General features: G+C 45.3%; 1 protein-coding gene across 7 annotated transcripts in view; it reads left to right on the forward strand.

Annotated features, from left to right (window-relative positions):
- Positions 1-27,572, forward strand: part of LOC135523378 (calcium-activated potassium channel subunit alpha-1a) — a 225,342-nt gene that overhangs the window by 34,679 nt on the left and 163,091 nt on the right. For all 7 annotated transcript variants that reach the window (XM_064950017.1, XM_064950010.1, XM_064950009.1 and 4 more), the window contains exon 2: positions 12,967-13,122. In XM_064950017.1, coding sequence (XP_064806089.1) covers positions 12,967-13,122 — 156 coding nt within the window. The remainder of the gene's footprint in view (positions 1-12,966; positions 13,123-27,572) is intronic.

Here is a 27,572-nt window from a genome sequence, read left to right on the forward strand (position 1 = left end):
ACAACCACAACAACAACCACTACAACAACCGCAACAACAACCACATCAACAACCACAACAACAACAACAACCACAACAACCACAACAACAACCGCAACAACAACCACTACAACAGCCGCAACAACAACCACTACAACAACCACAACAACAACCGCAACAACAACCACAACAACAACCGCAACAACAACCACTACAACAACCGCAACAACAACCACTACAACAACCGCAACAACAACCACTACAACAACCGCAACAACAACAACCACAACAACAACCGCAACAACAACCACATCAACAACCACAACAACCACAACAACAACCACAACAACAACAACCGCAACACCAACCACTACAACAACCACTACAACAACCACATCAACAACCACAACAACAACAACCACAACAACCACTACAACAACCGCAACAACAACCACATCAACAACCACAACCACATCAACAACCACAACAACAACCGCAACAACAACCACAACAACAACCACAACAACAACAACAACCGCAACAACAACTACAACAACAACCACATCAACAACCACAACAACAACAACCACAACAACCACATCAACAACCACAACAACAACCGCAACAACAACCACAACAACAACAACAACAACAACTGCAACAACAACCACATCAACAACAACAACCGCAAAAACCACCACAACAACCACGACAACAACCACAACAACAACCGCAACAACAACCACTACAACAACCGCAACAACAACCACTACAACAACCGCAACAACAACCACTACAACAACCACATCAACAACCACAACAACAACCACAACAACCACAACAACAACCGCAACAACAACCACATCAACAACCACAACAACAACAACAACCGCAACAACAACCGCAACAAAAACCACTACAACAGCCGCAACAACAACCACTATAACAACCACAACAACAACCGCAACAACAACCACAACAACAACCGCAACAACAACCACTACAACAACCGCAACAACAACCACTACAACAACCGCAACAACAACCACTACAACAACCGCAACAACAACAACCACAACAACAACCACAACAACAACCACTACAACAACCGCAACAACAACCACATCAACAACCACAACAACCACAACAACAACCACAACAACAACAACCGCAACAACAACCACTACAACAACCGCAACAACAACCACTACAACAACCGCAATAACAACCACTACAACAACCACAACAACCACAACAACAACCACTACAACAACCGCAACAACAACCACATCAACAACCACAACAACAACAACAACCACAACAACCACAACAACAACCGCAACAACAACCACTACAACAGCCGCAACAACAACCACTACAACAACCACAACAACAACCGCAACAACAACCACAACAACAACCGCAACAACAACCACTACAACAACCGCAACAACAACCACTACAACAACCGCAACAACAACCACTACAACAACCGCAACAACAACAACCACAACAACAACCGCAACAACAACCACTACAACAACCGCAACAACAACCACATCAACAACCACAACAACCACAACAACAACCACAACAACCACAACAACAACAACCGCAACACCAACCACTACAACAACCACAACAACAACCACTACAACAACCACAACAACAACAACCACAACAACAACAACCACAACAACCACAACAACAACCACTACAACAACCGCAACAACAACCACATCAACAACCACAACAACAACCACAACAACAACGCAACAACAACAACAACCACAACAACCACATCAACAACCACAACAACAACCGCAACAACAACCACAACAACAACCACAACAACAACCACATCAACAACAACAACAACCGCAACAACAACTACAACAACAACCACATCAACAACCACAACAACAACCGCAACAACAACCACATCAACAACAACAACAACAACTGCAACAACAACCACATCAACAACAACAACCGCAACAACCACCACAACAACCACGACAACAACCACAACAACAACTGCAACAACAACTGCTACAACAACAAACCGCAACAACAACTACAACCGCAACAACAACCACAAAAACAACAACAACAACAACAGCCGCAACAACAACTGCAACAACAACCACAACAACCGCGACAACAACAACTGCGACAACAACCTCGAAAACAACCACGACAACAACCGCAACAACAACTGCAACAACAACCACAACAACAACAATCGCAACAACCACAACAACATCCACAACAACAACTGCGACAACAACTACAACAATAACCACAACAACAACAACAACCACAATAACAACCGCGACAACATTCACAACAACAATATCACTGCTTTTAAATGAACTGTTGAACTTGGTCAACAGTAAACAGTAAACAAACACAGGAGAACAACAGCACCTGCAACTGTTTATGTGTGCGAGTGTTTGTTTGTGTGTGCCGTGTCCAGTAGGAGTTTGTTTTCCCACACGATCCAAATGGTATATTTGTGGAACAGCTGCAGTAAAGCCAAGCTGTGTTTACTCATGTTGGGTTTGGCACATTTCTACATATCATTATCAGTGTCGGTATTAATCACTTCAAAATGGTTTGAATTTCCTCATGAAAGACCAGAAGGCCGAAGAATGATCCTATCCTCTCGGATAATATGAATCTTCTTGTTTCAGAAATATCTGTTCAGATATGAGATTAGATATACTTGACTGTCTGTTGTTCACAGACATACACACAATTTCATGAAGACGACTATCTATTAACACAGCCACAGAAAATAAGCAGGCTCTTGAAAAGGAACTGAAAGAGCTTCAACAAGACCAGCAGGAAAGCTTAGTTCAATTGAAAATCACTCGTCATGCTCGTTTAAAAAAAAGAGGAGACTGCTGTCAAGAATAATATTTATCTTTGTCGTGTTCAGTGTGTGTGTGTGTGTGTGTTCTGTTAGTAGCCTAGCACTTCCATTCATACATTCTTTGCGTTGTGTGGTTGCCATGGTGATTCCCCAGCTGTTAATGCTTGTAGCACAGCACATGCTGCTGCCCTGTTACATGCCAGGAGACACACAACACCCAAGTGCATGTTGGGAGCACGGCATGCTGTAATCCTGGGCATAAACACTGCAACAAAACACACGAGAGGCAACACACTCTGATTCCAATAAACGTGGCATTGTTTAACCAGCTACTGGGAAGATGGTGGGAAGACGCTCGCACGCACGCACGCACGCACGCACGCACGCACACACACACACACACACACACACACACACACACACACACACACACACACACACACACACACACACACACACACACACACACACACACACACACACACACACACACACACACACACACACACACACAGCCTTCATCAACAAAGCAGAGTAGCTTTACTCCCTGTGAGAAAACATGGACACAAGCATTTTGTTGTGTATTCTTCTCCCTTCAGTGAACATGTTCACATTGGCCTCTCAACCGTGAAATTACATCAAGCGTCTACTCACAGGTCCTGAGCTCTAGTCACAGGTCCTGAGCTCTACTCGCAGGTCCTGAGCTCTACTCACAGGTCCTGAGCTCTACTCGCAGGTCCTGAGCTCTACTCACAGGTCCTGAGCTCTACTCGCAGGTCCTGAGCTCTACTCACAGGTCCTGAGCTCTACTCACAGGTCCTGAGCTCTACTCACAGGTCCTGAGCTCTACTCACAGGTCCTGAGCTCTACTCACAGGTCCTGAGCTGTACTCACAGGTCCTGAGCTCTATTCACAGGTCCTGAGCTCTACTCACAGGTCCTGAGCTCTACTCAGGTCCAGGTCCTGAGCTCTACTCACAGGTCCTGAGCTCTACTCACAGGTCCTGAGCTCTACTCACAGGTCCTGAGCTCTACTCACAGGTCCTGAGCTCTACTCACAGGTCCTGAGCTCTACTCACAGGTCCTGAGCTCTACTCACAGGTTCTGAGCTCTACTCACAGGTTCTGAGCTCTACTCACAGGTCCTGAGCTCTACTCACAGGTCCTGAGCTCTACTCACAGGTCCTGAGCTCTACTCACAGGTTCTGAGCTCTACTCACAGGTCCTGAGGTTGCTGTGGGAATAGGGTTGACTCAAATGGCACCCTATTCCCTTTATAGCACTACTACTCAAAAGTATATAGGGATTAGGGTATAATTTGGGAAGCAACCAACATCTGACGGAGTGTAGTCATTGGGCGGCAAAGTGCAGTCTAGGGGGATTATGGGTAGAAAGGCGAGAAGCAGCAGGCAGCTAGCTATCTGACCGTGGCGGGGCTGCTGGGCCGCGGGGCGTTTCACGAGGTAGTGAAGGGTAACATCTTCCATCCTGTCTAGATTTCCTGGTGAATCATGAGTCCCTGGAGACAGAAGACAGCCTAGTCTATTCACTGAGGAAGCAGACAGCCTAGTCTATTGACTGAGGTAGCAGACAGCCTAGTCCACAAACTGAGGTAGCAGACAGCCTAGTCTATTCACTGAGGTAGCAGACACTATTCACTGAGGTAGCAGACAGCCTAGTCTATTCACTGGTAGCAGACAGCTATTCACTGTCCACTCACTGAGGTAGCAGACAGTCACTGATAGCAGACAATTGACTGAGGTAGCAGACAGCCAAGTCTATTCACTGAGGTAGCAGACAGCCTAGTCTATTCACTGAGGTAGCAGACAGCCTAGTCTATTCACTGAGGTAGCAGACAGCCTAGTCTATTCACTGAGGTAGCAGAAGGCTGAGGTAGCAGACAGTCTATTCACTGAGGTAGCAGGCAGCTAGCTATCTGACTATTGACTGAGGTAGCAGACAGCCTAGTCTATTGACTGAGGTAGCAGACAGCCTAGTCTATTCACTGAGGTAGCAGACAGCCTAGTCTATTCACTGAGGTAGCAGACAGCCTAGTCTATTCACTGAGGTAGCAGACAGCCTAGTCTATTCACTGAGGTAGCAGACAGCCTAGTCCACTCACTGAGGTAGCAGACAGCCTAGTCTATTCACTGAGGTAGCAGACAGCCTAGTCTATTCACTGAGGTAGCAGACAGCCTAGTCTATTCACTGAGGTAGCAGACAGCCTAGTCCATTCACTGAGGTAGCAGATAGCCTAGTCTATTCACTGAGGTAGCAGACAGCCTAGTCTATTCACTAGCAGACAGCCTAGTCTATTCAGACAGCCTAGTCTATTCACTGAGGTAGCAGACAGCCTAGTCTATTCACTGAGGTAGCAGACAGCCTAGTCTATTCACTGAGGTAGCAGACAGCCTAGTCTATTCACTGAGGTAGCAGACAGCCTAGTCTATTCACTGAGGTAGCAGACAGCCTAGTCTATTCACTGAGGTAGCAGACAGCCTAGTCTATTCACTGAGGTAGCAGACAGCCTAGTCTATTCACTGAGGTAGCAGACAGCCTAGTCTATTCACTGAGGTAGCAGACAGCCTAGTCTATTCACTGAGGTAGCAGACAGCCTAGTCTATTCACTGAGGTAGCAGACAGCCTAGTCTATTGACTGAGGTAGCAGACAGCCTAGTCTATTCACTGAGGTAGCAGACAGCCTAGTCTATTGACTGAGGTAGCAGACAGCTAGTCTGTCTATTCACTGAGGTAGCAGACAGCCTAGTCTATTCACTGAGGTAGCAGACAGCCTAGTCTATTCACTGAGGTAGCAGACAGCCTAGTCTATTCACTGAGGTAGCAGACAGCCTAGTCTATTCACTGAGGTAGCAGACAGCCTAGTCTATTCACTGAGGTAGCAGACAGCCTAGTCTATTCACTGAGGTAGCAGACAGCCTAGTCTATTGACTGAGGTAGCAGACAGCCTAGTCTATTCACTGAGGTAGCAGACAGCCTAGTCTATTCACTGAGGTAGCAGACAGCCTAGTCTATTCACTGAGGTAGCAGACAGCCTAGTCTATTCACTGAGGTAGCAGACAGCCTAGTCTATTCACTGTCTATTCACTGAGGTAGCAGGTAGCAGACAGCCTAGTCTATTCACTGAGGTAGCAGACAGCCTAGTCTATTCACTGAGGTAGCAGACAGCCTAGTCCATTCACTGAGGTAGCAGACAGCCTAGTCATTCACTGAGGTAGCAGACAGCCTAGTCTATTCACTGAGGTACAGACAGCCTAGTCTATTCACTGAGGTAGCAGAGCCAGTCCTAGTCAGACAGCCTAGTCTATTCACTGAGGTAGCAGACAGCCTAGTCTATTCACTGAGGTAGCAGACAGCCTAGTCTATTCACTGAGGTAGCAGACAGCCTAGTCTATTCACTGAGGTAGCAGACAGCCTAGTCTATTGACTGAGGTAGCAGACAGCCTAGTCTATTCACTGAGGTAGCAGACAGCCTAGTCTATTCACTGAGGTAGCAGACAGCCTAGTCTATTCACTGAGGTAGCAGACAGCCTAGTCCACTCACTGAGGTAGCAGACAGCCCATTCACTGAGGTAGCAGACAGCCTAGTCTATTCACTGAGGTAGCAGACAGCCTAGTCTATTCACTGAGGTAGCAGACAGCCTAGTCTATTCACTGAGGTAGCAGACAGCCTAGTCTATTCACTGAGGTAGCAGACAGCCTAGTCTATTCACTGAGGTAGCAGATAGCCTAGTCCATTCACTGAGGTAGCAGACAGTCTATTCACTAGTCCATTCACTGAGGTAGCAGACAGCCTAGTCTATTCACTGAGGTAGCAGACAGCCTAGTCTATTCACTGAGGTAGCAGACAGCCTAGTCTATTCACTGAGGTAGCAGACAGCCTAGTCTATTCACTGAGGTAGCAGACAGCCTAGTCTATTCACTGAGGTAGCAGACAGCCTAGTCTATTCACTGAGGTAGCAGACAGCCTAGTCTATTCACTGAGGTAGCAGACAGCCTAGTCTATTCACTGAGGTAGCAGACAGCCTAGTCTATTCACTGAGGTAGCAGACAGCCTAGTCTATTCACTGAGGTAGCAGACAGCCTAGTCTATTCACTGAGGTAGCAGACAGCCTAGTCTATTCACTGAGGTAGCAGACAGCCTAGTCTATTCACTGAGGTAGCAGACAGCCTAGTCTATTCACTGAGGTAGCAGACAGCCTAGTCTATTCACTGAGGTAGCAGACAGCCTAGTCTATTCACTGAGGTAGCAGACAGCCTAGTCTATTCACTGAGGTAGCAGACAGCCTAGTCTATTCACTGAGGTAGCAGACAGCCTAGTCTATTCACTGAGGTAGCAGACAGCCTAGTCTATTCACTGAGGTAGCAGACAGCCTAGTCTATTCACTGAGGTAGCAGACAGCCTAGTCTATTCACTGAGGTAGCAGACAGCCAGTCTATTCACTGAGTCTATTCACTGAGGTAGCAGACAGCCTAGTCTATTCACTGAGGTAGCAGACAGCCTAGTCTATTCACTGAGGTAGACAGCCTAGTCTATTCACTGAGGTAGCAGACAGCCTAGTCTATTGACTGAGGTAGCAGACAGCCTAGTCTATTCACTGAGGTAGCAGACAGCCTAGTCTATTCACTGAGGTAGCAGACAGCCTAGTCTATTCACTGAGGTAGCAGACAGCCTAGTCTATTGACTGAGGTAGCAGACAGCCTAGTCTATTCACTGAGGTAGCAGACAGCCTAGTCTATTCACTGACATAGCAGACAGCCTAGTCTATTCACTGAGGTAGCAGACAGCCTAGTCTATTCACTGAGGTAGCAGACAGCCTAGTCTATTCACTGAGCCTAGTCTATTCACTGAGGTAGCAGACAGCCTAGTCTATTCACTGAGGTAGCAGACAGCCTAGTCTATTCACTGAGGTAGCAGACAGCCTAGTCTATTCACTGAGGTAGCAGACAGCTAGTCTATTCACTGAGGTAGCAGACAGCCTAGTCTATTCACTGAGGTAGCAGACAGCCTAGTCTATTCACTGAGGTAGCAGACAGCCTAGTCTATTCACTGCCTAGTCTATTCACTGAGGTAGCAGACAGCCTAGTCTATTCACTGAGGTAGCAGACAGCCTAGTCTATTCACTGAGGTAGCAGACAGCCTAGTCTATTCACTGAGGTAGCAGACAGCCTAGTCTATTCACTGAGGTAGCAGACAGCCTAGTCTATTCACTGAGGTAGCAGACAGCCTAGTCTATTCACTGAGGTAGCAGACAGCCTAGTCTATTCACTGAGGTAGCAGACAGCCTAGTCTATTCACTGAGGTAGCAGACAGCCTAGTCTATTCCTAGTCTATTCACTGAGGTAGCAGACAGCCTAGTCTATTCACTGAGGTAGCAGACAGCCTAGTCTATTCACTGAGGTAGCAGACAGCCTAGTCTATTCACTGAGGTAGCAGACAGCCTAGTCTATTCACTGAGGTAGCAGACAGCCTAGTCTATTCACTAGCAGACAGCCTAGTCTATTCACTGAGGTAGCAGACAGCCTAGTCTATTCACTGAGGTAGCAGACAGCCTAGTCTATTCACTGAGGTAGCAGACAGCCTAGTCTATTGACTGAGGTAGCAGACAGCCTAGTCTATTCACTGAGGTAGCAGACAGCCAGTCTATTCACTGAGGTAGCAGACTAGTCTATTCACTGAGGTAGCAGACAGCCTAGTCTATTGACTGAGGTAGCAGACAGCCTAGTCTATTCACTGAGGTAGCAGACAGCCTAGTCTATTCACTGAGGTAGCAGACAGCCTAGTCTATTCACTGAGGAAGCAGACAGCCTAGTCTATTCACTGAGGTAGCAGACAGCCTAGTCTATTCACTGAGGTAGCAGACAGCCTAGTCTATTCACTGAGGTAGCAGACAGCCTAGTCTATTCACTGAGGTAGCAGACAGCCTAGTCTATTCACTGAGGTAGCAGACAGCCTAGTCTATTCACTGAGGTAGCAGACAGCCTAGTCTATTCACTGAGGTAGCAGACAGCCTAGTCCACTCACTGAGGTAGCAGACAGCCCATTCACTGACGTAGCAGACAGCCTAGTCTATTCACTGAGGTAGCAGACAGCCTAGTCTATTCACTGAGGTAGCAGACAGCCTAGTCTATTCACTGAGGTAGCAGACAGCCTAGTCCACTCACTGAGGTAGCAGACAGCCTAGTCTATTCACTGAGGTAGCAGACAGCCTAGTCTATTCACTGAGGTAGCAGACAGCCTAGTCTATTCACTGAGGTAGCAGACAGCCTAGTCTATTCACTGAGGTAGCAGACAGCCTAGTCTATTCACTGAGGTAGCAGACAGCCTAGTCTATTCACTGAGGTAGCAGACAGCCTAGTCTATTCACTGAGGTAGCAGACAGCCTAGTCTATTCACTGAGGTAGAAGACAGCCTAGTCTATTCACTGAGGTAGCAGACAGCCTAGTCTATTGACTGAGGTAGCAGACAGCCTAGTCCACTCACTGAGGAAGCAGACAGCCTAGTCTATTCACTGAGGTAGCAGACAGCCTAGTCTATTCACTGAGGAAGCAGACAGCCTAGTCTAGTCTATTCACTGAGGTAGCAGACAGCCTAGTCTATTCACTCACTGACTGAGGTAGCAGACAGCCTAGTCTATCACTGAGGTAGCAGACAGCCTAGTCTATTCTGACTGAGGTAGCAGACAGCCTAGTCTATTGACTGAGGTAGCAGACAGCCTAGTCTATTCACTGAGGAAGCAGACAGCCTAGTCCACTCACTGAGGTAGCAGACAGCCTAGTCTATTGACTGAGGTAGCAGACAGCCTAGTCTATCGACTGAGGTAGCAGACAGCCTAGTCTGACTGAGGTAGCAGACAGCCTAGTCTATTGACTGAGGTCTATTAGCAGACAGCCTAGTCTATTCACTGAGGAAGCAGACAGCCAAGCCCATTAGCAGACACTAGTCTATTCACTGAGGTAGCAGACAGCCTAGTCTATCACTGAGGTAGGTAGCAGACAGCCTAGTCTATCGACTGAGGTAGCAGACAGCCTAGTCTATTGACTGAGGTAGCAGACAGCCTAGTCTATTCACTGAGGTAGCAGACAGCCTAGTCTATTCACTGAGGTAGCAGACAGCCTAGTCTATTCACTGAGGTAGCAGACAGCCTAGTCTATTCACTGAGGTAGCAGACAGCCTAGTCTATTCACTGAGGTAGCAGACAGCCTAGTCTATTCACTGAGGTAGCAGACAGCCTAGTCTATTCACTGAGGTAGCAGACAGCCTAGTCTATTCACTGAGGTAGCAGACAGCCTAGTCTATTGACTGAGGTAGCAGACAGCCTAGTCTATTCACTGAGGTAGCAGACAGCCTATTCACTGAGGTAGCAGATAGCCTAGTCCATTCACTGAGGTAGCAGACAGCCTAGTCTATTCACTGAGGTAGCAGACAGCCTAGTCTATTCACTGAGGTAGCAGACAGCCTAGTCTATTGACTGAGGTAGCAGACAGCCCATTCACTCAGGTAGCAGACAGCCTAGTCTATTGACTGAGGTAGCAGACAGCCCATTCACTCAGGTAGCAGATAGCCTAGTCTATTCACTGAGGTAGCAGACAGCCCATTCACTGAGGTAGCAGACAGCCTAGTCCACTCACTGAGGTAGCAGACAGCCTAGTCTATTCACTGAGGTAGAAGACAGCCTAGTCTATTCACTGAGGTAGCAGACAGCCTAGTCTATTCACTGAGGTAGAAGACAGCCTAGTCTATTCACTGAGGTAGAAGACAGCCTAGTCTATTCACTGAGGTAGCAGACAGCCTAGTCTATTCACTGAGGTAGCAGACAGCCTAGTCTATTGACTGAGGTAGCAGACAGCCTAGTCCACTCACTAAGGTAGAAGTCAGCCTAGTCTATTCACTGAGGTAGCAGACAGCCTAGTCCACTCACTGAGGTAGCAGACAGCCTAGTCTATTCACTGAGGTAGCAGACAGCCTAGTCTATTCACTGAGGTAGCAGACAGCCTAGTCTATTCACTGAGGTAGCAGACAGCCTAGTCTATTCACTGAGGTAGCAGACAGCCTAGTCCACTCACTGAGGTAGCAGACAGCCTAGTCTATTCACTGAGGTAGCAGACAGCCTAGTCTATTCACTGAGGTAGCAGACAGCCTAGTCCACTCACTGAGGTAGCAGACAGCCTAGTCTATTCACTGAGGTAGAAGACAGCCTAGTCTATTCACTGAGGTAGCAGACAGCCTAGTCTATTGACTGAGGTAGCAGACAGCCTAGTCTATTGACTGAGGTAGCAGACAGCCTAGTCTATTCACTGAGGTAGCAGACAGCCTAGTCTATTCACTGAGGTAGCAGACAGCCTAGTCTATTCACTGAGGTAGCAGACAGCCTAGTCTATTCACTGAGGTAGCAGACAGCCTAGTCTATTCACTGAGGTAGCAGACAGCCTAGTCTATTCACTGAGGTAGCAGACAGCCCATTCACTCAGGTAGCAGACAGCCTAGTCTATTGACTGAGGTAGCAGACAGCCCATTCACTCAGGTAGCAGATAGCCTAGTCTATTCACTGAGGTAGCAGACAGCCCATTCACTCAGGTAGCAGATAGCCTAGTCTATTCACTGAGGTAGCAGGAGAAGAGCTCTATGGCTGCTTGGCTACCGTGGAGGCACTCCTCACACATACACATGGTCACACACATTCATTGATACTCAAACCTACACACACACACACACGCACGCACGCACGCACACACACACACGCACACGCACACGCACACACACACAGGTTGGCTTTGTGTTTGTCTTGCTTGCTTGTCTCATGCTAACGTGTGAGTTAAAGTACGGAGGGCACAACAGGCTGCTGAGGTCTGGTCCGTGTATCGTGCTGTAGATCTGGTGGAGCGTGATAGTGCATTCATTTGAGACATTTTTGCTCTGAAGAATTTATTACATGATTAGTAATAAATAATATTATTCCCTCTGTCTCTGTATTCCTCTCGTCCCCTCTCTCTCTCTCTCTGTCTCTGTATTCCTCTCGTCCTCTCTCTCTGTCTCTGTATTCCTCTCGTCCTCTCTCTCTGTCGCTGTATTCCTTTCGTCCCCTCTCTCTTTCTCTGTATTCCTCTCATCCTCCCTCTCTCTCTCTGTCTCTGTATTCCTCTCGTCCCCCTCTCTCTCTCTGTCTCTTGTATTCCTCTCGTCCTCTCTCTCTGTCTCTTGTATTCCTCTTGTCCTCTCTCTTTCTCTGTATTCCTCTCGTCCTCTCTCTCTCCCTGTCTCTTGTATTCCTCCCATCCTCTCTCTCTCTGTCTCTTGTATTCCTCTCGTCCTCTCTCTCTCTGTATTCCTCTCGTCCTCTCTCTCTCTCCCTGTCTCTTGTATTCCTCCCATTCTCTCTCTCTCTGTCTCTTGTATTCTTCTCGTCCTCTCTCCCTGTCTCTTGTATTCCTCTCATCCCGCCTCTCTCTGTCTCTGTATTCCTCTCGTCCTCTCTCTCTCTCTGTCTCTTTTATTCCTCTCGTCCCCTCTCTCTCTGTCTCTTTTATTCCTCTCGTCCCCTCTCTCTCTGTCTCTTGTATTCCTCTCGTCCCCTCTCTCTCTGTCTCTTGTATTCCTCTCGTCCTCTCTCTCTCTATGTCCTCTCTCCCTGTCTCTTGTATTCCTCTCGTCCCCTCTCTCTCTCTCTGTCTCTTGTATTCCTCTCGTCCTCTCTCTCTGTCTCTGTATTCCTCTCGTCCTCTCTCTCTGTCTCTGTATTCCTCTCGTCCTCTCTCTCTCTATCTCTTGTATTCCTCTCGTCCTCTCTCTCTCTGTCTCTTGTATTCCTCTTGTCCTCTCTCTCTCTGTCTCTTGTATTCCTCTCGTCCTCTCTCTCTCTATCTCTTGTATTCCTCTCGTCCTCTCTCTCTCTGTCTCTTGTATTCCTCTCTTGTATTCTCTCTTGTCTCTCTCTGCCTCTGTATTCTCTATCTCTCTCTCTCTCTCTCTCTGTCTCTGTCTCTCTCTCTTCTCTCTCTCTCTCTCTCTCTCTTTCTCTCTCCCCCTCTCTATCTCCCCCCTCTCTCTCTTCCTCGCTCCCTCCCTCCCCCTCCATTTCCCCTTTTCTTCCAGAATGTTCATCGGGTCCATCACCCTATCTCCCATGGGGATGGCGTCAAGCACACCAAGGAGACGGTGGCTGCACTCAGCGAGGTGGGCTGGATGACCTCCGTCAAAGATTGGGCCGGGGTCATGATATCAGCCCAGACACTGACGGGCAGAGTCCTGGTGAGTTGCATGTTGCGTAGTCACCTGTATGGTGTCCATGTTAGGACCTGGTGAGCCTGTGTCTCATGTTGTTCTGGGTAGTAGGTGTAGGTGGTAAAAAAAGGTGTTATCCCCAGAGACCATTGAAAGGGAAACACCGGCATACAATTCTTCAGAATATTCTCATGCAAAGTGCTGAAATATGTCATTTGTTCTGAGGCCTGTTCATTTGCTGCATTAGTTGATATGAGAAGTTAATAATGATTTAATTATTTTGGTAGGCTACATAAGCTCACTCTCAGATAAAATACTTGATGTATTTATGTCTATATATACGAATGAAAAGGGAAGTTGTACACTCATGTTCTGTTCTTATTATAATAAAGAGCCTTTGTCATTGCCACCGTTTACAATATGTCTCACACAGTCTGACGTGGTGCTTTTACAGTGGTATGTCCCTTGGTTTGGTTTAGAACGACTGGGAAAAAGGTCAGCTAAAAGGATATTCTTCGTCCAAATCTTCCCTGTGCCCCATGACCCTGGGGCGGCAGGGTAACTTAGTGGTTATAGTGTTGGACTAGTAACCAGAAGGTTGCAAGTTCAAACCCCTGAGCTGACAAGGTAAAACATCTGTCATTCTCACCCTGAACAGGCAGTTAACCCACTGTTCCTAGGCTGTCATTGAAAATAAGAATTTGTTCTTAACTGACTTTCCTAGTTAAATAAAGGTCAAATAAAAATGTGTTCTTAACTGACTTGCCTAGTTAAATAAAGGTAAAATAAAAATGTGTTCTTAACTGACTTGACTAGTTAAATAAAGGTAAAATAAAAATATTATATAAAAGAAGTTATATGTTTTCCCCCCCAAAAAACACTCTGTCTTTTGGACAGGCAGTTTTGGCTGCCACACCGGCACAAATAGCCACATAACCTTTAGAACAGTGCTGAGGTAAAGCGAATGAGCATAACAAAACTACCTTGAAATACTATGATGAAATACTATGATGAAATACTATGATGAAACACTATGATGAAATACTATGATGAAACACTATGAAGGCAAAGTCCCTCTGTCCAGTGTCTGTGTTCTTTTGCTCATCTCAATATTATATTTGTCTTTTATTGGCCAGTCTGAGATATGGCTTTTTCTTTGGAACGCTGCCTAGAAGGTCAGCATCCCAGAGTCGCCTCTTCACTGTTGATGTTGAGACTGGTACAATTTAATGAAGCTGCCAGTTGAGGACTTGTGAGGCTTGTGAGTCTGTTTCTCAAACTAGAAACTCTGATGTCCTTGTCCTCTTGCTCAGTTGTGCACCGGGGCCTCCCATTCCTCTTTCAATTCTGGTTTGAGCCAGTTTGAGCTGTTCTGTGAAGGGAGTAGTACACAGCGTTGTACGAGATCTTCAATTTCTTGGCAATTTCTTGCATGGAATAGCCTTCATTTATCAGAACAAGAATAGACTGACAAGTTTTAGAAGAAAGTTATTTTTTTCTGGCCCTTTTGAGCCTGTAATCGAACCCACAAATGCTGATGCTCCAGATACTCAACTAGTCTAAAGAAGGCCAGTTTTATTGCTTCTTTAATCAGGACAACAGTTTTCAGCTGTGCTAACATCATTGTGAAAGGGTTTTCTAATGATCAATTAGCCTTTTAAAATGATAAACTTGGATTAGCTGACACAACGTGCCATTGGAACACAAGAGTGATGGTTGCTGATAATGGGTCTCTGTACACCTATGTAGATATTCCATACAAAATCTGCCTTTTCCAGCGACAATGTTCGTTTACAACAATAACAATGTATACACTGTATTTCTGATCAATTTGATGTTATTTTAATGGACATTTTTTTTTCTTTAAAAAACAAGGACATTTCTAAGTGACCCCAAACTTTTGAACGGTAGTGTATATATATATATATATTTATTTATTCATTTAATATATTTATTTATTTATTATTATGCAGTGGAAATCCTGTTTCACAGACCATAATGTAGCAAGGAGTACAATTGAGGCCAAAAGTTTTGAGAATGACACAAATATTAATTTCCACAAAGTTTGCAGCTTCATTGTCTTTAGATATTTTTGTCAGATGTTACTATGGAATAGTGACGTATAATTACAAGCATTTCATAAGTGTCAAAGACTTTTATTGATAATTACATGAAGTTGATGCAAAGAGTCAATATTTGCAGTGTTGACCCTTCTTTTTGAAGACCTCTGTAATCCGCCCTGGCATGCTGTCAATTAACTTCTGGACCACATCCTGACTGATGGCAGCCCATTCTTGCATAATCAATGCTTGGAGTTTGTCAGAATATGTGGGTTTTTTGTTTGTCCACCCGCCTCTTGAGGATTGACCACAAGTTCTCAATGGGATTAAGGTCTGGGGAGTTTCCTGGCCATGGACCCAAAATATCGATGTTTTGTTCCCCGAGCCACTTAGTTAACACTTTTGCCTTATTGCAAGGTGCTCCATCATGCTGGAAAAGGCATTGTTCATCACCAAACTGTTCCTGGATTGTTGGGAGAAGTTGCTCTCTGAGGATGTGTTGGTACCATTCTTTATTCATGGCTGTGTTCTTAGGCAAAATTGTGAGTGAGCCCACTCCCTTGGCTGAAAAGCGGACTCATCAGAGAAAATGACTTTACCCCAGTCCTCAGCAGTCCAATCCCTGTACCTTTTGCAGAATATAAGTCTGTCCCTGTTGTTTTTCCTGGAGAGAAGTGGCTCTTTGCTGCCCTTCTAGACACCAGGCCATGCTCCAAAAGTCTTCGCTTCACTGTGCGTGCAGATGTACTCACACCTGCCTGCTGCCCAACCCCCACTATTACACCTGGCCCAACCCCACTATTACACCTGGCCCAACCCCCACTATTACACCTGGCCCAACCCCCACTATTACACCTGGCCCAACCCCCGCTAATACACCTGGCCAAGCCCCATCCTGATACCTAAGAGGTATGTATCAGAGGCTCAACATGCTCTGTTCACACCTACTGTGGTGGTCCGGGCCTTACAAACACAAAAACAACACTAGACACTATGGAACACAAAGCTTTTACTATCTCATCCTGGAATATACAAGGCCTGGGGTCATCTGCCTTTGTCATAAAGAGCAGGAACCCAGACTTTATCAAATAAATTGCAAACAGACATTGTCATACAATAAACATGGTATAAATGAGACAGATCTACTGGTTGCCCTCTAGATTACAGAGAGCTGGTAGTCCCATCCACCAAACTACCAGGTGTGAAACAGAGAAGAGACTCAGGGGACATGCTAATTTGGTATAGAGCAGGCCTAACCCACTCTATTAAATTAGTCAAAACAGGAACATTTTACATCTAGCTAGAAATTAATAAGGAAACGATCTCAACAGAGAAAAATGTCCTCCTGTGTGCTACCTATATCCCCCCACTAGAATCCCCATACTTTAACGAAGACAGCTTCTCCATCCTAGAGGGGGAGATCAACAATTTCCAGGCCCAGGGACATGTACTAGACTGTGGCAACTTAAAAGCCAGAACAGGACAAGAACCTGACACCCTCAGCACACAGGGGGACAAACACCTACCTGGAGGTAACAGCATTCCCTCCACCATATGCCCCCCTAAACACAACTACGACAACATAACCAACAAAAATGGGTCACAACTCTTGCAGCTCTGTCGGACACTGGGTATGTACATAGTCAATGATAAGCTTCGAGGGGACTTCTGCAGTAGGTACACCTATAACTAATCTCTTGGCAGTAGTACTGTAGACTACTTTATCACTGACCGCAACCCAGAGTCTATCAGAACGTTCAGTCAGTCCACTGACACCGCTATCAGATCACAGAAAAATCACAGTCTACTTGAACAGAGCAATACTCAATCATGAGGCATCAAAGCCAAAGGAACTGAATAATATTAAGAAATGCTATAGATGAAAGGAAAGTAGTGTGGGAATCTACCCCAACAAAATCTACCAACAACAAATTCAATCCCTTCTAGACAATTTCCTGGACAAAATGTTTCACTGTAATAGTGAAGGTTTAAATATAGCAGTAGAAAAATTTAACAGTATATTTGACCTCTCCGCCTCAAGCAGAAACCCTAAGAAAATGATCAAGAATGACAAATGGTTTGATGAAGAATGCAAAAACCTAAGAAAGAAATTGAGAAACCTATCAAACCAAAGATATAGAGATCCAGAAAACGCCTTCACTATGGTGAATCACCAAAACAATACAGAAATACACTACGGAAAAAGAAGGAACAGCATGTCAGAAATCAGCTCAATGTAACTGAAGAATCCATAGACTCTAACCACTTCTGGGAAAATTGGAAAACTCTAAACAAACAACAACACGAACAGTTATCTATCCAAAACAGAGATGTATGGATAAACCACTTCTCTAATACTTATGGCTCTATAAGAAAGAACAAACAGCAAAAACATATACATGATCAAATACAAATCTTAGAATCAACTATTAAAGACTACCAGAACCCAATGGATTCTCCAATTACATTGAATGAACTACAGAACAAAATACAAACCCTCCAACCCTAAAAGGCCTGTGGGGGTGATGGTATCCTAAATGAAATTATAAAATATACAGACCACAAATTCCAATTGCCTATAATTAAACTCTTTAACATCATCCTCAGCTCTGGCATATTCCCAATATTTGGAACCAAGGATTGATCACCCCAATCCACAAAAGTGGAGACAAATTTGACCCCAATAACTACTGTGGGATATGGGTCAACAGCAACCTTGACAAAATCTTCTGCATTATCATTAACAGCAGACTTGTACATTTCCTCAGTGAAAACAATGTACTGAGCATTGAGCTTTTAACCAAATTACTTTACGACAGACCACATATTCACCCTGCACACCCTAATTGACAAACAAACCAAAACAAAGAGGAGGACCTGCTATACGAATTGGTGTTGGGGGAAAACATACAACATTATAAAATCCATGTACACAAGCAACAAGTGTGCTGGTAAAATTAGCAAAAAAATCATTGGGTTGGGGGGTGAGACAAGGATGCAGATTAAGCCCCACCCTCTTCAACATATATATGAATATGAAGTCAAATGTTTACTGTTTGCTGATGATCTGGTGCTTCTGTCACCGACCAATGAGGGCCTACAGCAGCACCTAGATCTTCTGCACAGATTCTGCCAGACCTGGGCCCTGACAGTAAATCCCAGTAAGTCCAAAATAATGGTGTTCCAAAAAAGTTCCAGATCCCAGGATCACGAATACAAATTCCATGTACACATCGTTGCCCTAGATCACACAAAAAACTATACATACCTCGGCCTAAACATCAGCGCCACAGGTACCTTACACAAAGATGTGAACGATCTGAGAGACAAGCCAAGAAGGGCCTTCTATGCCATCAACAGGAACATACATACCAATTAGGATCTGGCAAAAATGACTTGGATCAGTTATAGAACACATTGCCCTTTACGGTTGTGAGGTCTGGGTTCCGCTCACCAAGCAAAATTCACTAAATGTGACAAACACCAAATTGAGACTCTGCCTGCAGAATTCAGAAAAATATCCTCAGAGTGCAACATAAAACCCCAAATAATGCATGCAGAGCAGAATTAGGCCGATACCTGTTAATGATCAAAATCCAGAAAAGAGCCTTTAAATGATAAAACCACCTAAAATGAAGCGATTATCAAACATTTGTGAGAGAGAGAGAGAGAGAGAGAGAGATGTTTAGCCATTTACATTCGATCAGTCACAACAACGCCAGGGTGACTTGTGACTAAGTGGAGGAGTGTATTAGTAAAATGAGATCATTCAGACCCCACCCCACCATCCCATAGTTTAGTTTAGCCACATCCATTTAGTCAGCCAGCCGACCTGGGTTCAAACTATGTCTTAAATATTTCAATACTTAGTGTGTTTTCTCTCTTTAGCCCACCTGCAGTGCCAGATGGGATTGTTTTGTAACTACTCGATTGGTCCATCATGCCAAGCTATCTTAATTGAGGGCAGATCAAGTGTGTTAACCTAGATCTGGTAAGCCGGCCCGGTCGAAGTGGTCGCCGTTCAATGGCGACATCCATCTATTCTACCGTTGAGAAAGTAAGTGTGTCTCATGGTGAACACATGCTGTTTCCCCCTCCACTCTGTCCTCCGTTACCCTCATTATATTGTAGGATTAAGAGAAGAGATTTAACCAACGTCAGATTAGAGAGACGCTCCTCATTTCACTTTAACCGCGTCCCGTTGACACGGTCACGTCCCAAACGGAACCCTTTAAAGTTCATGACTTTTGACCAGGGCCCATAGGGAAACCTATAGGTCTCTGGTCAAAGTAGGGCACTATATTAGGGAATGGGGTGCCATTTGGAAGGCATCCTGTGTATTCTGCCAATCTAGGGGACCATAGTCAAGGACAGTCCTCTCTACTCAGCCCTCTCCTCTAGAAGGTTCTATATCAGCTTGACATCAGACTGGTTGTGGTTGACAGTGCATCTGTTCCTTAAAAGGAATGATGCCGTCATTGGTGATTCATCTATAAGTGCTTAGCAAAGCTACCTTATGGACCAGGGATAACGGGGGGATGATGGAGGGATGACTGGGGATGAGGGAGTAATAAAATGGCATTATCCAGCCCCTCTAGTCTGTCCTGTCCTCTAGTCTGTCCTGTCCTCTAGTCCGTCCTGTCCTCTAGTCTGCCCTGTCCTCTAGTCTGTCCTGTCCCCTAGTCTGTCCTGTCCTCTAGTCCGTCCTGTCCTCTAGTCTGTCCTGTCCTCTAGTCTGTCCTGTCCTCTAGTCCGTCCTGTCCTCTAGTCTGCCCTGTCCTCTAGTCCGTCCTGTCCTCTAGTCCGTCCTGTCCTCTAGTCCGTCCTGTCCTCTAGTCCGTCCTGTCCTATAGTCCATCCTGTCCTATAGTCCGTCCTGTCCTATAGTCTGTCCTGTCCTCTAGTCTGTCCTGTCCTCTAGTCCGTCCTGTCCTCTAGTCCGTCCTGTCCTATAGTGTGTCCTGTCCTATAGTCCATCCTGTCCTCTAGTCTGTCCTGTCCTCTAGTCCGTCCTGTCCTCTAGTCTGTCCTGTCCTCTAGTCTGTCCTGTCCTCTAGTCTGTCCTGTCCTATAGTGTGTCCTGTCCTACAGTCTGTCCTGTCCTATAGTCTGTCCTGTCCTATAGTCCACCCTGTCCTATAGTCTGTCCTGTCCTATAGTCTGTCCTGTCCTATAGTCTGTCCTGTCCTCTAGTCCGTCCTGTCCTCTAGTCTGTCCTGTCCTCTAGTCTACCCTGTCCTATAGTCCGTCCTGTCCTCTAGTCCACCCTGTCCTCTAGTCTGCCCTGTCCTATAGTCCGTCCTGTCCTCTAGTCCACCCTGTCCTATAGTCTGTCCTGTCCTCTAGTGTGTCCTGTCCTCTAGTTCGTCCTGTCCTATAGTCTGTCCTGTCCTCTAGTCCACCCTGTCCTATAGTCTGTCCTGTCCTCTAGTCCACCCTGTCCTCTAGTCTACCCTGTCCTCTAGTCCGTCCTGTCCTCTAGTCCGTCCTGTCCTATAGTCTGTCCTGTCCTCTAGTGTGTCCTGTCCTCTAGTCCGTCCTGTCCTCTAGTCCACCCTGTCCTATAGGCTATCCTGTCCTCTAGTACGTCCTGTCCTCTAGTGTGTCCTGTCCTCTAGTCTACCCTATCCTATAGTCTGTCCTGTCCTCTAGTGCGTCCTGTCCTCTCATCCACCCTGTCCTCTAGTCCGTCCTGTCCTCGAAGTAAGTCCTGTCCTCTAGTAAGTACTGTCCTCTATTCTGTCTGGAAACAAAAGTGGATAAAGTCTCCTGAAAGAGGATTTAGCCAGAAAGCGTCCTTGTTCTCTCTCTATGTTACATTTGAATCCCAATTGGCAGCCTATTCCCGACATAGTGCACTCTTATGACCAGAGCCCTATGCCAGTTGTCTGCATGGTTGGTCCTTATACCTCGATGAATTTGATGCAAAATATTAGAGCTGGGATGATACCAGTATCATGATACTCGTTAGTATTATGGCAAGGAAACAAAACACGAAGTGGATTTAAGTTCTTTAGGATAACAGCCCTAATGTTGGAAACAAAACACGAAGCGGATTTAAGTTCTTTAGGATAACAGCCCTAATGTTGGAAACAAAACACGAAGTGGATTTAAGTTCTTTAGGATAACAGCCCTAATGTTGGAAACAAAACACGAAGCGGATTTAAGTTCTTTAGGATAACAGCCCTAATGTTGGAAACAAAACACGAAGCGGATTTAAGTTCTTTAGGATAACAGCCCTAATGTTGGAAACAAAACACGAAGCGGATTTAAGTTCTTTAGGAGAACAGGCCTAATGTTGGAAACAAAACACGAAGCGGATTTAAGTTCTTTAGGAAAACAGCCCTAATGTTGGAAACAAAACACAAAGCGGATTTAAGTTCTTTAAGATAACAGCCCTAATGTTGGAAACAAAACACGAAGCGGATTTAAGTTCTTTAGGATAACAGCCCTAATGTTGGAAACAAAACACGAAGCGGATTTAAGTTCTTTAGGATAACAGCTCTAATGTTGGAAACAAAACACAAAGCGGATTTAAGTTCTTTAGGATAACAGCCCTAATGTTGGAAACAAAACATCATTTTGTTGTCATCCAAGGTCACTTTTGTTTTTAAGGCTATAGGCACACAATATTTTACATACAGTAGGTTTTTAAAAGACCAAATAGTTTGGTTTCCTTCGTTTTTTGTTGTTGTTGTTGTTGCCATGGAAAAAACATTGCGATACTGGTATCGTCACAGTCCTACAAAACACCTAAAGGAACGTATTATTAAACAGATTTTCCGAACGTGGGTCTGTTGTGGTCCCACTTCCTCTCTGCTAACTCATGTCAAAATAAAAGTCCTGCATGTGCACCATACAAGCACAGCAGAGGAATAACTCATGTCAAAATAAAAGTCCTGCATGTGCACCATACAGGCACCCCAGAGCAATTCCTTGTGGGGGACTTACATGAGGTAAAACAGAGAGGAAGTGGCTCGACAACAGCTACATATAACAATGTCTATGTTGTCCTCAGCCTGTCTGTGACGATTTAGAGAGAATTAGTGTAATTGTGTGTGTGTGTGTGTGTGTGTGTGTGTGTCAGTGTATGTTCATGTCACTCTGTGTGTCTGTGTGTGCATGTGTGTCAATGAGTGTATGTGTTTCAGTGTATGTTCATGCCAGTGTGTGTATGTTTGTACATATAACAATGTGTATGTTGTCCTCAGCCTGTCTGTGACGATTTAGAGAGAATTAGTGTGTGTGCATGTGTGTGTGTGTGTGGTCATATAAGGACTAGTGTGGTTTCTCTATGAGGGTTCCAGTGCAGCTTTAACAGTAATGGCAATAGTGGAGACGACCGCCACTATTTGGTGAGTCCCCGACCGTCACCATGGCAACAGCAGCTTACCTAAGAATGGCAGATGTGTGTATTCTGTGTCAGCTTGTTTAGGGGGCAAATTAAAACCTGTTTCTGGGCCATCTGAGGGTGTATTTTGGGTCTTAGGTCTATGAGAGAATAGAATCGGGTATAAATTAAAAATGTTCTGTCTGAGCCTCAGACAGAAACTAAACTGTGTGTTTACATTTGAGACAGCAGGAGAATGACAGACAGAAAGACTGACAGACAGACTGACAGACAGACTGGTGTGTCTCTCACCTCAGAATGCCAGGCTCAATAAACAGTATCTGTTCTTTTGCAGAAGCCTGGGGCCCGTCTTTACAGAAAATATCAAACAAAGCATTTAGATGTATTTGATTAGAATATCCTTGCTCTTCTCTATCTATAAAAAGTGGATCTGTTTGAGATCAGCAGTAGGTCCCCCTGTACTCCCAGATAAAACAGAAGAGGCAGAGTATTGTCTCTGTCTCTGTCTCTCTCTCCCCCTGTCTCTGTCTCTCTGTCTCTCTGTCTCTCTGTCTCTCTCAATTCAATTCAAGGGGCTTTATTGGCATGGGAAACATGTGTTAACATTGCCAAAGCAAGTGAGGTAGATAATATACAAAAGTGAAATAAACAATAAAAATTAACAGTAAACATTACACATACAGAAATTTCAAAACAATAAAGACATTACAAATGTCATATTATATATATATATATATATATATATATATATATATATATATATATATATATATATACAGTGTTTTAACAATGTACAAATGGTAAAGGACACAAGATTAAAATAAATAAACATAAATAAGGGTTGTATTTACAATGGTGTGTGTTCTTCACTGGTTGCCCTTTTCTCGTGGCAACAGGTCACAAATCTTGCTGTATGATGGCACACTGTGGAATTTCACCCAGTAGATATGGGAGTTTTTCAAAATTGGATTTGTTTTCGAATTCTTTGTGGATCTGTGTAATCTGAGGGAAATATGTCTCTCTAATATGGTCATACATTTGGCAGGAGGTTAGGAAGTGCAGTTCAGTTTCCACCTCATTTTGTGGGCAGTGAGCACATAGCCTGTCTTCTCTTGAGAGCCATGTCTGCCTACGGCGGCCTTTCTCAATAGCAAGGCTATGCTCACTGAGTCTGTACATTGTCAAAGCTTTCCTTAATTTTGGGTCAGTCACAGTGGTCAGGTATTCTGCCACTGTGTACTCTCTGTTTAGGGCCAAATAGCTTTCTCGTTTGCTCTGTTTTTTTGTTAATTCTTTCCAATGTGTCAAGTAATTATCTTTTTGTTTTCTCATGATTTGTTTGGGTCTTATTGTGTTGCAGTCCTGTGGCTCTGTGGGGTCTGTTTGTGTTTGTGAACAGAGCCCCAGGACCAGCTTGCTTAGGGGACACTTCTCCAGGATCATCTCTCTGTAGGTGATGGCTTTGTTATGGAAGGTTTGGGAATCGCTTCCGTTTAGGGCGCTATAACCCATACTGCTAAATTACTAAAATGTAAATGTAGGTGGTTGTTATTTCTCTTCCCTGGATTTTGATCATTAGTAGGAATCGTCCTAATTCTGCATTATTTGGTGTTCTACATTGTACACGGAGTATGTTTTTGCAGAATTCTGCAGGCAGAGTCTCAATTTGGTGTTTGTCCCATTTTGTGAATTCTTGGTTGGTGAGCGGACCCCAGACCTCACAACCATGGTCCTGGCAACGGGATGTTTTTTGAAACACCATTCTTCTTTCGATTTACTGTCAGGGTCCAAGGTCTAGGTGCTGCTGTAGGCTCTCTCTCTCTCTCTCTCTCTCTCTCTCTCTCTCTCTCTCTCTCTCTCTCTATATATATATATATATATATACACACACAGTGGGGCTGAAAAATATTTAGTCAGCCACCAATTGTGCAAGTTCTCCCACTTAAAAAGATGAGAGAAGCCTGTAATGTTCATCATAGGTACACTTCAATTATGACAGACATAATGAGAAAAAAAATCCAGAAAATCACATTGTAGGATTTTTAATGAATTTATTTGCAAATTATGGTGGAAAATAAGTATTTGGTCACCTACAAACAAGCAAGATTTCTGGCTCTCACAGACCTGTAACTTCTTCTTTAAGAGGCTCCTCTGTCCTCCACTCATTACCTGTATTAATGGCACCTGTTTGAACTTGTTATCAGTATAAAAGACATCTGTCCATAACCTCAAACAGTCACACTCCAAACTCCACTATGGCCAAGACCAAAGAGCTGTCAAAGGACACCAGAAACAAAATTGTAGACCTGCACCAGGCTGGGAAGACTGAATCTGCAATAGGTAATCAGCTTGGTTTGAAGAAATCAACTGTGGGAGCAATTATTAGGAAATGGAAGACATACAAGACCACTGATAATCTCCCTCGATCTGGGGCTCCACGCAAGATCTCACCCCGTGGGGTCAAAATTATCACAAAAACGGTGAGCAAAAATCCCAGAACCACATGGGGGGACCTAGTGAATGACCTGCAGAGAGCAGAGAGCTGGGACCAAAGTAACAAAGCCTACCATCAGTAACACACTGTCCCCCTGCTTAAGCCAGTACATGTCCAGGCCCGTCTGAAGATTGCTAGAGAGCATTTGGATGATCCAGAAGAAGATTGGGAGAATGTCATATGGTTAGATAAAATATAACTTTTTGGTAAAAACTCAACTCGTCGTGTTTGGAGGACAAAGAATGCTGAGTTGCATCCAAAGAACGCCATACCTACTGTGAAGCATGGGAGTGGAAACATCATGCTTTTGGGCTGTTTTTCTGCAAAGGGACCAGGACGACTGATCCGTGTAAAGGAAAGAATGAATGGGGCCATGTATTGTGAGATTTTGAGTGAAAACCTCCTTCCATCAGCAAGGGCATTGAAGATGAAACGCGGCTGGGTCTTTCAGCATGACAATGATCCTAAACACACCGCCCGGGCAACGAAAGAGTGGCTTCGTAAGAAGAATTTCAATGTCCTGGAGTGGCCTAGCCAGTCTCCAGATCTCAACCCCATAGAAAATCTTTGGAGGGAGTTGAAAGTCCGTGTTGCCCAGCAACAGCCCCAAAACATCACTGCTCTAGAGGAGATCTGCATGGAGGAATGGGCCAAAATACCAGCAACAGTGTGTGAAAACCTTGTGAAGACTTACAGAAAACGTTTGACCTCTGTCATTGCCAACAAAGGATATATAACAAAGTATTGAGATAAACTTTTGTTATTGACCAAATACTTATTTTCCACCATAATTTGCAAATAAATTCATAAACAATCCTACAATGTGATTTTCTGGATAAAAAAAAAAACTTTTTTGTCCCACTGTATATCTTCATCTCTCTTTCCTTTTCCTTAGAAGTGTCTTCAAGCTGCTCTTTACTTGTGTTCAAACAAACAAGATTTTCTCTGGCCTCTGGCTTCTGCACCCTAGTCTCTGGGCTCTGGCCTCTGCACTCTAGTCTCTAGTCTCTGGGCTCTGGCCTCTGGCCTCTGCACTCTAGTCTCTGGGCTCTGGCCTCTGCACTCTAGTCTCTAGTCTCTGGGCTCTGGCCTCTGGCCTCTGCACTCTAGTCTCTGGGCTCTGGCCTCTGCACTCTAGTCTCTAGTCTCTGGGCTCTGGCCTCTGCACTCTAGTCTCTAGTCTCTGGGCTCTGGCCTCTGGCCTCTGCACTCTAGTCTCTGGCCTCTGCACTCTAGTCTCTAGTCTCTGGGCTCTGGCCTCTGCACTCTAGTCTCTGGGCTCTGGCCTCTGGCCTCTGGCCTCTGGCCTCTAGAAAGACTAGACAATTGAAATATGTTTTTGTCTTTGGAAGAAGGATTTTACTTTGATAGGTGATGTAGTTTACGCGTCGACCAGAAGGACGTTTTCATCAGCAGGGCTGACACTTATCCTCAAAAAGCATGAATGAGCTACAGCTGAGAGCAAAGCACTACAACAAAAAGCTTTCAGTCTGATGAGAAACCAGGGACAAAGGGGGGTGAGGGAGGGAGGTAGGGAGAGAGAGAGGGATTGTGTGGTTGTGTGTGTGTGTGTAAGCGAGAGAGACAGATATATTATCTGAGGTGAGACTGAAAACAGCACTATATTGCAAAGAGGAACATCCTAGGTGTCATTGGAAAGTGATGGGAGAGGAAACTAAGCCGTGCCTGAAGAGACATGATACATTATACAACTGAAAAGTGTTTTATCTTCAATCCATGTTCCATCTCAGTACAAATCTCTACAGCTCTAACCACAGGAAAACTCTCTCCTCTCCTCTCCTCTCCTCTCCTCTCCTCTCCTCTCCTCTCCTCTCCTCTCCTCTCCTCTCCTCTCCTCTCCTCTCCTCTCCTCTCCTCTCCTCTCCTCTCCTCTCCTCTCCTCTCCTCTCCTCTCCTATCCTCTCCTCTAAATTTCTGAAGCATGCTCTGTTGACTGTTGGCTCGAGGGTAGTACTGCTGCCGGCGTTATGTGGTGGAGAGTGGAGCCCTCATTGGTGTCACAAACAGTTACCAGCGTCAGTCACCAGCGTCAGTCACCAGTCAGTCACATATAAGCATCAGTCACCAGCGGCAGTCACCAGTCAGTCACCAGTCAGTCACCAGAGTCAGTCACCAGAGTCAGTCACCAGTCAGTCACTAGCGTCAGTCACCAGAGTCAGTCACCAGTCAGTCACCAGCGTCAGTCACCAGTCAGTCACTAGCGTCAGTCACCAGCGTCAGTCACCAGTCAGTCACCAGCGTCAGTCACCAGCGGCAGTCACCAGTCAGTCACCAGTCAGTCACCAGAGTCAGTCACCAGAGTCAGTCACCAGTCAGTCACCAGTCAGTCACCAGTCAGTCACCAGAGTCAGTCACCAGTCAGTCACTAGCGTCAGTCACCAGAGTCAGTCACCAGTCAGTCACCAGCGTCAGTCACCAGCGTCAGTCACTAGCGTCAGTCAACAGCGTCAGTCACCAGTCAGTCACCAGTCAGTCACCAGTCAGTCACCAGTCAGTCACCAGAGTCAGTCACCAGAGTCAGTCACCAGTCAGTCACCAGCGTCAGTCACTA

The sequence above is a fragment of the Oncorhynchus masou genome, chromosome 31 (assembly GCF_036934945.1).
Source record: "Oncorhynchus masou masou isolate Uvic2021 chromosome 31, UVic_Omas_1.1, whole genome shotgun sequence".
NCBI classification, from domain to species: domain Eukaryota; kingdom Metazoa; phylum Chordata; class Actinopteri; order Salmoniformes; family Salmonidae; genus Oncorhynchus; species Oncorhynchus masou.